Source organism: Polyodon spathula, chromosome 11, assembly GCF_017654505.1.
Source record: "Polyodon spathula isolate WHYD16114869_AA chromosome 11, ASM1765450v1, whole genome shotgun sequence".
Classification (NCBI taxonomy): Eukaryota; Metazoa; Chordata; class Actinopteri; order Acipenseriformes; family Polyodontidae; genus Polyodon; species Polyodon spathula.
In genome coordinates this window covers 41,645,890-41,656,233 of record NC_054544.1, presented here as the reverse complement: position 1 = coordinate 41,656,233, position 10,344 = coordinate 41,645,890, and the positions used below count along the sequence as shown (strand labels likewise).

Genomic DNA, 10,344 nt, shown 5'->3' with positions numbered 1-10,344 from the left:
TGGCATGAAATATAATTTCATCTTAATGTAGTTGTTCATTCAAACTGAATTTTAACTAGTGTTTGGTGCAGCCTGGTGGCAATTATAATACTATTTTTTTAAGGAGCTATATTTTTAAAGGGTTAGTGTGAATAAGGCCTGGAATATTAATGAAAACTTTAATCAGAATATCACAAAATGAAAATCGGCTAAAGTACATGTTTTAAATAAATTACACTATTGCATAAAAAACAAATTACAGTTTACAAATTACTGAGCAAAAAGAGACCTCTATCCATAGTAATAAAATATTCAATCCTAATTTACAAGCTTTTCTCTTGAAGGAGTTAGATACTGGATCTCTGAGTAAGGCAACAGTACAAATCAAACTCGCTAACACAAGCTCAAGAGATCATATAAAATAGGTCTTCATGGAAATGATCATAACATCTTTGTGGACAGCACTGCAAGCTAGCCCCCTTCCCCATTTACCACCAGCAGTTACTCAATGAGCTTTATTGATGTCCTTGCTCACATTCTCTACCCACTGATAAAGACAGCTGAGATCCATTGAAAGGACTGGGTGCAGTTTCCATAGAGATTTGACACATGTAACATGCCCAACGGGTCCAGACAGTGAACAAAACAGGCAAGTGTGGAGGGATGTACCCCCTTGTAAAAAGTGTTGGCATACATTAAACTAGTAATAGTTTCCTATGTCAAATGGCATTTCACTGTCTTGTATTCAACACCTTGAAGTTTAAGGGAAGCTGCACTGTACATCTTCTAAAAACACATGCATTTCATTTATAGCCTGTCTTGTTCGCTTTTGGCAAAGGTCAAATGTCTTATGTTGCAACTTGTCCATACACAACAACATACTACGTCTACTGTTGTACATGCTCAAAAATAAATTAATGGGGTTTTCTTTGCCCTTAAAACACAACAAATGCAAGTCAAATTAAGAATAAACTTTACCTCAAAACAAATCCAGCCAAACTTAATAGTTCTGCTGAGTAGTTGCAGGACAAGATAAAAAAAAAAAAAAAAAAAAAAAAAAAAAAAGCAATTTAAAAGAGCAGCAATGGTATAGGCGCAGAGAATAAAATATCCTTTGCCCATCCATAAAATATGTTCAGCAGGACACTTGTCATCAAGAAGCCATACTTATTGTGGCTCGAGGTGTACAATGTTAAGCCATTATTTTCCATTGCTGCTTTGTGATGTCAAGGGCATGCGTTCGGATGGAGGGAGACCAATAGCCAGATCTGTCTGCAACCCTTTTAATGTGAGGTGCACCATGTAGTCAGCTCATGAAATCCTAGCCAGGCACTTCTCAAGCTGCTCAATGTCAGCCTCTCCATCCTCTCCCTTGTACCCTTTGGCACTGCACTCCACAAACTCCACCTTCATGGGTAGCTGAGAGAATTCAAAATCTTTGCCCTTCTTGCCCAGGTGCACAATACCTCCAGCAGCAGAACCATCCTGAGTGTTCAGAGCTGCTGAGCGGGTCACTCTCAGGGTGTTGCTGTGAAGCCAAAGGACACAGTGAATAACAACACAGGCTCATGTAAACAACTCAAAGCCATTCACAAATGCAAGAAAAATGTTTCTATACTGCCTACTATGTCTGAGAGAATAAAGTTTTTCTCACCATCTTAATTGTAGACGCACTGTATAAAACTGTCATTTTATTTGCTTTTTTGTTTTTCTTTAAGGGGTTATGCTAGTAGTTACCTCACTCGAAAGTTGTAAATCCTATAGCACTTCCAGCTGATATAAAACCATTTCAAATGGCTACATAACATCAATATCAGAGTCTACTATATATTATACAACTGGAAACTACTCTCACATTGTTTTGTACAGAGATCAGCTGTTCAGTTATTACTGGATAAAGAAACGGCAAATAAAGCACAGCTGAAATGACGATGACACCTAAAAACCACTGCTCACTGATAATACTTCACCTGGACGCTGAATCCCGCTCTGAAAATTGAAACTTTCAGTCAACTACAATGATTATTTCAGATATCGGTAAACAAATACATTTTAAAAAGTTGTAGTATAACAGTGATAATGGTATTGCTGTGGCGTGTTCCATGGTAATAATGTGACTCTCTCATTCAAATAATGCCCTTGACCTCTAAGGCTTTTTGACTCAGGAGTTCCATTACTACCACATAATATACCGCAGCAACACTATTATCCATTAAATATATTATAACAAGTTAGGCAATTACAAGCAACACAGCATACATTAGTTACAATAAGAGACTACACCTCAATTTGACTAAAGAACCTAAATTGAGATTAAATTTAATATACTCACAGTTCCTTTTCCAATTGTTGTTGAATAACTTTAGCAGACTTTGCCATTGCGATATCTGAAAGGTAAGACAAGGTCATTTGAATTTGTGTGCACCTTTGCTTGGGCATTTTATTTTTATATGTAATCAAATGTAATGTATTTTGTTCTAACAACAAATATGAACAATTTTATTATTTCTCTAGATTCTTAGTATTTCTGGCTAAGGTGTTGATTTGATCATATTATACTGTCATGGTAAGCCACATTAAAAAATTTGAGAGCTTTGTACAGCACTGAGGAATCACCCTGGACTGCATTAAACCTACTTTTCGTGTGTTTATCACGGAATACTAAAAAAGAAGTTGTTGCAGTACAGGTGGGCACCCAGGTACAGTACATTTTGCTATAAAAATCCACCTATGTCTCGGTGGGGTACAACTTTGTCCAACTAACTCTTAAGCATCATTCAAGTGTGTTACCTTGTTTGTTGCAGGTGACCACCAGAGCTGAGGCATTCTTCACAATTTCAGCATCGGTAAGGAGGGAGTACAGAAACTCTGCCACGTCTCGCACCTCCTTCTGAAACACAGCGCTGTCCACAACAAACACAACAGCCCTGCAGACCAAATATAGTCTAATCAGCTATATTGAAATGAGAACAGTTTCCAAAGTCAGACAGATGGGAAATTAAACACAAAAATGATATGTTAATCACAAGCATATCCTAATAGCAGCCTTTTTATTCCCTGCAGTGGAGACAACCTTAGATACAGCAAATCTGCAGTTTGTTAATAGGAAGGTGGTAAGTTCTACTCTTGGTCTAATAAATCGCTTAGCTGGTTGTGCTAAATCTTACAGTGCTGCAACTTTGTGGCATAAACCCATAGCCAAATCAATTGCCATCTACTTTGCCAACCCCCACCTGGCAGCAGACTTGAACCTCTCCATAAACTGAGGCCGCAGACTCTCGTGACCAGGAAGATCAACCAGTGTTAAGCCACGACCCTGAAAGCAATGAAGAAAAGCGAGGAAAATGTTTTAACAAATGTCTTCGTAGTAAGTGCAGGGCTCTATGTTTAGATTTTTAACTACTAATCCATTGGGCCACTGAGCTAGTGTTTTTACTGGATTTTTTTTCACGATGGTTTTCATTTGCAGTATGTTTCTAACTGTATGGAAACCAAAGAGAGCCCATGTCTCAAAAGAATGTGGCTAAACGAAGCCTTTCAATGTTACTTCAGCCATTAAAGATGTATACAAGTGCTTAAAGAAGTACGGTAATCCAAACTTGGGTAACACTGAAATTAGAAAGGTAATTTAACGTTATGGTAAATATAAAGACAGATGTTAAGCACAACAACACAGTGACTATAAGAAAAGGCAAGATACTTGGAGTTGGAAAGGAGTTATTTTTTAACTCTGGTCTGCAGTTCAGTGTGAAATATCTACTGTTGACTTTCTGTGAATGGATGGAGTAACGGCAACATTTGCACTGAACATTAAAAGTACAAACAGGTATCCTTGTTTTGAATTATTTACAGGTTATTGAATAAACAAAGTAACTTGACTTCGATTCATCTGATTTCAGTACTTGATGGCTAGTTGTTATTAGTTATGTTAAACGATTGTACTTTTGGAATGTACTTTCTATTGTTTTGGTCAGGTTATAATATTTGCACTAATAAGATTATTTTATAAATATTATTTGTTAGAATTAAACAGATGTAGAATATTTAGGTTGCTATATGATAGGTGTTATTTTATTCTGAATACACTACAGCAAAATTTATTATCTGATGGTTTGTGCAATACTATGCTACTGTTGCTTTAATTGGAAGAGATACACACTGTGACGTTACTGCTCATTGAGTTCTGTACTTTAATTCGGTAAACAAAAGGAAAAACTTGTGCCTAATAGGATACAGAGCGAAGAAATCTTGTCTTGTACATTGTCTGTACACTTTGTGAACCCGGCTAAACTTTACGGGCTTACACTGTTATGCTGTCTACTTGTGCAAACACATTTGCCTTTTACTCTTGGTAGCAGATAGATTAAATGGTAGCCATATTAGTCCTGAGATGATAGACAAAGAGAAGGAGAAGTGATATCTTTTATTGGACTAACTAAATAATAATTGAATAATCTTGGTAGCGTAAGGGACAAGAGTTCGGGTAATCGAATACACACAAAGGTTGCACCCTGTGTAGTCAAATAGGAAACTATTCAAAATTCCCATCCCTAATCCTAATAGTAAACACTATTAAAACAATATTCATAATACAAAATAATAACAATCCTATTTAGAGCATTGTCGCTTGTAGCCTCTCTCAAGACAGCGCCAATCTTGCTGAGTGATACCAACGAGTCCAGTGATTGTGAATGGCATTTTTCAAAACATTAGAAAATTCGATCGCGTATCTGGGTGTTGACCGGGACATCTTGCTGCGAGACTGGATATGATGTTAATGGAATGTTGAATTCACAACAAATAAAGCAGCTGTTTTATCTGCAAGTCTGGGAAACTGACGCTAAACAAGGCAGAACACTACCTTTTTTTCACTGTCATAATGAAGCCTCCACTCTAAATGTTCGTCTTCATTTTTTTTCATAGTTACTTTCTTTATGATTTATTGATTTCAGCGCTTTCCTTTTGGCTTATTGGATTGCTTAGTTTGTAATTTGTAAAAGATTTGCCGCAGGAACGAGTACCAACACAGTACTTCGGTACGCAGTGTCAGATTCTGACTGTACAACAAATATGACACGCGGTGGGAATGTTAGGATTAGTTCGTAGTTATGTTTTTAAAAAATGGTTTGTAAATTAATTTTCAGCTTTGTGGACACACTGGCCCATTTCCCTGGATTTATGAAACGGAAGCCATATGCACTATATATATATATATATATATATATATATATATATATATATATATATATATATATATATTATACTAGTTAAATGTAACTGGCCCAGTTGTGCCTGTGGTGCTTCATAACTACCGGCCCCGGGCCACCAGGCCATGGTTAATGTCGAACCCTGAAGTGGATACATTTGTATGTTTTGATAAACAAATATCAAGATTTGGCTAGGCATTCTGTCTTACTTAAGCTATATAATGGTGTAGAAGTCAGCACACATCGATTACAATTTAAACCTAAAAACCACTTTCCAGCCCACTTGTATATTTAGAAGCTATTTCCTGAGTACTTGTGTTGTTGCAGGAAATGGTTTTGATTAAAGCACAACTACATTTGTTTGATTTGTCACCTTTTCACTTTTAACACTGTATATGGCAGAGCTGTCAGTTATGGAGGTCTGGGTCTTCTTAAATTTTCCCGACAGTAACTGGAAAAAGAAATAATCATCAAAACATAATCAACAACTCTTTGTTTGCAGGGTTAACTTTCTCATTTGGCTAACGCAACACAAAGGATGAAATTCACAAAATGATTTACTCCAAAGTGTAATTATAAGGGAAAATAGTAGTTACAAAACTTAAAAAAATATTCAGAAACTTAATTCAATGACTATAAACATGTATTCTTCTGTTTATCTAGTTTTGTATCATTAAAGGGTGTTTTTCTCTTTTCAACAAAATAGTAAATGGTATACTTGTGCAGAATACTGGTATCTTATAGTAAGGCATTTTAAAATCACAAGATTAGTGAATTAAAGAAACTTGGAGAAGAAAAAACAGTCCTTATAGTATTAGTACTATAAATATGTGCTGGCTGATAATAAATGATGTATGCATTTCAAGAGAACCCCATAGGGGAAGCAGATAAACATACTCTGCTGAAGATGAGAGTTTTTCCAGAATCACAGAGTCCAACCAACAACACTGCTCTCCTGGTGGGTTTTCCACGCCAAACAATCTTCACGAAAACTGTAACAAAAAACAAATATCAAATTCAGCAACAGCTGACGTGCACACATATCGGCAACCACTGAAATACTGGGGGATCACAGTCACGCACTACAAAGAACATGCCATAATCCTGAATATCAACCATACTTCTGTGGAATAGTTCAAATGCTATTTGATAAGGTTATAAGACAGTGAAAGTACTGTATATGTATGAGGGAATAACACCTTGTGTAGAAGTGGACTGAGTAAGATTATCTTGACAATAGGAGAAACCCTTTCCTTGACAACAACACATATTACAGTGGCTGGTGTCAGCCACAGGTCTCTTTCTATAAGAACAGTAGTGTGCATGCAAGAATATTATTGCCCACAGCCCTGGAGTATTGCAATGTACGTTTTCCACAGCAACATTACAAGCTTGCATGCTAACTGTATACACTGCTGTACAACGCTACCATTAGAAGTGATTCTGTATGATAGTCGCAACCTGTGTGTCTGCTGGTTTTCATTCCAATTGAGCTCTGTTACTTAACTAGACCCCTAATTGAACTTTGCTTAATTATACCTTTTTAATTGTTTTCAGCTGTTACAGATTTCTTTCCATCCTAATTCTGTCCAACTTTAATACATTCAAATTGGCCAGAGCGAAATACAACAGCTGGTATAATTTATGTATGTATTTCTTTTTAATTGAATTGCATTACATTTGATTACAGACTCGGTATTTCGGATAAGGCTTAGCTATAGAATAGATAGCTAGATACTCAAAAACTGTACAATACGTTACCATGTTTAAAACATAATAAAGACTACCGAGAAATAAAAATCACAACAGGTTATTCTGAACGAAAACCCAAATGTATGTACTTTATTACAGTAATTAAATTAATGTGTATTGTCTGGTAGGCTACTGATTATTATTCACATCCCATCCATATCGTACGTATGAATTATTTAAGTGACGTTAGTTTGCTTAAACCAAGCGTCAAGGTTTCAGAAACGTTGTTGTATGTGGTCGGTACCGACGCGACTGGGGTCTTAACTTAAAACTTAAAACGTTGCAGCCCAGGATTTACTTCAGGCCTATGCTTGCGTGTCGATGAGTTTTTTCCGTTTATTTACTTACTTATGGAGAGTATGACCACCACCAGGGCGACGAGAACCCCAAGTACAGCTGGGTCCTGTGCCTGTAATTCTTTCTGAATAGAATCCAGGTAAGGCTGATATGCAGCTGCTTCCATTTTCTCTCAGTACTCGACTCTTCCCGGCTGGAGTTCGCTGAACTGTCACTACAGGAAGGACACGTGAATTTCAAACAAGGCGCATGCGCAAGGCCATTCTGTTCCATATATATATGCTGTGCAAAAGTCTTAGACACTTTCAGGAGTTATATATATATATATATATATATATATATATTATATATATATATATATATATATATATATATATATCTGATGTTATGAGCATCAATAATTTACTCAAAGCCTTCACTAGTGTTTTCCACTATTATAACAAGTATTAATACAGCTTAGTTTGGGTGAGAAGAAACCAAGCTTGTCATTTAGCAATCTTTAATTCACATTGGTTAGAATCTTCAAAAACTTGTGATCACAACAACTCAAAGTAAACTATACATGAGAAGCTAAAATGAAGTGTTGTAGTAGCTAATCCATCACGTTTACCCAGTGTTCCTCAACAGGGGAAGCACAACCCCCATAGTAGTTACAAATCTGGTGAATTAACTGAGTTAATGCACAGGGTACCAATATTTATGAATTACCTCCATTGACTTTCATAGAGTTGGAGTCATTAATGTTGGTACCCTGTGCCTTAACTCAGTTAATTCGGCAGATTTTTAACTACCACGTTGAGACGAATTTCAGCACGCTCACAGGAGGTATCATTGCCGTGTAAGTATAATGTATCAAACAATATTTAGAACACTTCATACACTGGGAAATAACATTGTTCCAAATAGATGGTATGTAAACTGTTGACAACAACATATATATATATATATATAATATATATATATATATATATATATATATATATATATATATATATATATATATACTGTAAGGAGTTAGAATGAAGCAAATGATTTTTGATCAAAAATGCTTTATGTGCTTAAAAGAAATACTGTTAATACAATTGTATAAACATTGGATACAAGCAAGCAAAGACACACAGGTCACAGCATGAACCAATGTATACATTTGCATCACAACACAGGTGTTATGTGGAGTCAATTCAAGGAAATGACTGACGATTCAAACAAAAACATTACATTAAATACTATTAATATTAGCATTTCCACCCCCATTTCTTTCAATCACTATAGATCCACCTTACTATCACACACCTTCAACACATCTGGTAAGGGGGGGTGGGGGGACTCGCCCAAATCTATAACATTCTATAGTGCGTCCCATTTAAGCATTTTTCAGACTGTCTCAACCTAATTTGTTCTTTGTGGTGTTTTCACACTGTCCACACATCTTGATTAGACACCTGCTAACTTTAACTATCTGCCCAGATGCCAAGATACAAGAGGCTGCAAATGTCTTGCTTAGCTAGTTACTCATGCTTTAAGCTATACCAAAATATGAAAATAACATATAAGAAACTCATAATCAAATAAATCTTTATGCAGAATATCATCTCATAATCTCTCTCTCTCTCTCTCTCTCTCTCTCTCTCTCTCTCTCTCTCTCTCTCTCTCTCTATATATATATATATATATATATATATATATATATATATATATATATATATATATATATATATATATGCCATCAGTGTCATGTCAAAACTGTCCAGGGGGTGCCCACGTGACTAGCGTTGTCAGCGTTTTACCCAAACTGAATGACTGATTTGGTAAAGGTAAAAACAGAAGAGTATATATTTTAAAAAAGGAACAGTTCAGCTTTCATTTTGTAAAACAGGTGCAACAGTCATCTTAGCAGAAAACAACCATTCCCCTGACACTTCTTTGATCAGGTCATGGGTCTGGTAGCCATGGAAACGAAGAGGACTAATAATCAGCACTGCAGCTGATTGCATACAATGTGAATCTGAAAAGAGCACATGAAAAATAAGTAGCATTGAACAAACAGGGCAGAAAGGCTGTTAAAATGCAGTGACAATGTCTCTCAGTAAGTCTGTGACAAGACAGACAAGACTACCTGTGTTATCCTGGGCTCATCTAGAACACAGCACTAGTTGAATTATTTCAGAGACAGTAGCGTTTATTTGGTTTGAACTCACTTGAAAAATAAAAAGCCCACATTTATATGAAGGGTAGTTGCTCAATAAAATCTTAAGGAATTCAGTCTGATGTTGCAATCGTGGTATCAGGAAAAACAACAGAGATAGTTTCAAAATCAAGTCTGTTGTTGTTTGTCATACATTCCAAGTTTTACCAATACATCAATAACCAATCATCAATAAGGCAATTTGCCTTAGGATTACAAATCAGGTTATCCTGCTATAACAAAACCTAGGACAGTTTGGAGAAAATGTTTTGTCCTGAAGACATGCAGTTCTGTAGCTTTCCAGAATGGGGCACTATAACATCTTAAATACCCTTCATACTTGGATATTAGGTCTTATTGTTAGGAGTACACCTGAATACATAGGGGCCGTGTTTATAGAGGCCTTTACAAGACAATACAAATGGACCCTGAAAATAAATTCATACTGCTTATCTTACAAGACAAGAAAAGACGTGTCCTTAAATTAAACTCTTGTATTAGGGAGTCAGTTTGTATGTGGTGTTTGTTCACTGAAAGATGACATACTTAAACACAGAACCAGTGTAACCCAAGTACTGCAGACATTGACAGACAATGGAGTGAAATGTGTAAAAAGTAACATAGGTACAAATACAGTGCGCAGACAGGCAGGTGTTGCAGTATTTGTGCTTGTGTTGACCAATTCTTGCATTCCCATAAATATTCAGCAGAGGGCAACAAGCTAAAGCACAATCACCCTGTGCTAAATCCATGATAAATAATCTGAACTGAAACGGTTTCATCTGGAATTCCTTAAAGGGGTTAAAAGCTAAGGCTCTATTTTCTGGACATGCGCTTTATAGCCCGTTTACGCCGCTACCACACTACAGGTTCACTACGTTTGCAGCGGGTGTAAGGATCCTCCTGACACACTGCAGAAGGAAT

The 10,344-nt window shown here is 36.3% G+C and overlaps 1 protein-coding gene across 1 annotated transcript; it reads right to left on the bottom strand.

Annotated features, from left to right (window-relative positions):
* Nucleotides 1-144: 144 nt before the first annotated feature.
* On the bottom strand, nt 145-7,445 carry LOC121322939 (signal recognition particle receptor subunit beta-like). The gene is made up of 7 exons (XM_041263580.1): nt 7,287-7,445; nt 6,084-6,178; nt 5,560-5,637; nt 3,213-3,295; nt 2,770-2,906; nt 2,312-2,366; nt 145-1,507 (listed from the first exon to the last, which is right to left on the bottom strand). The coding sequence occupies exons 1-7, from the start codon at nt 7,399-7,401 to the stop codon at nt 1,291-1,293; spliced, it is 780 nt and encodes a 259-aa protein (XP_041119514.1). The 5' UTR covers nt 7,402-7,445; the 3' UTR covers nt 145-1,290.
* Between the last annotated feature and the right edge of the window lie 2,899 nt (nt 7,446-10,344).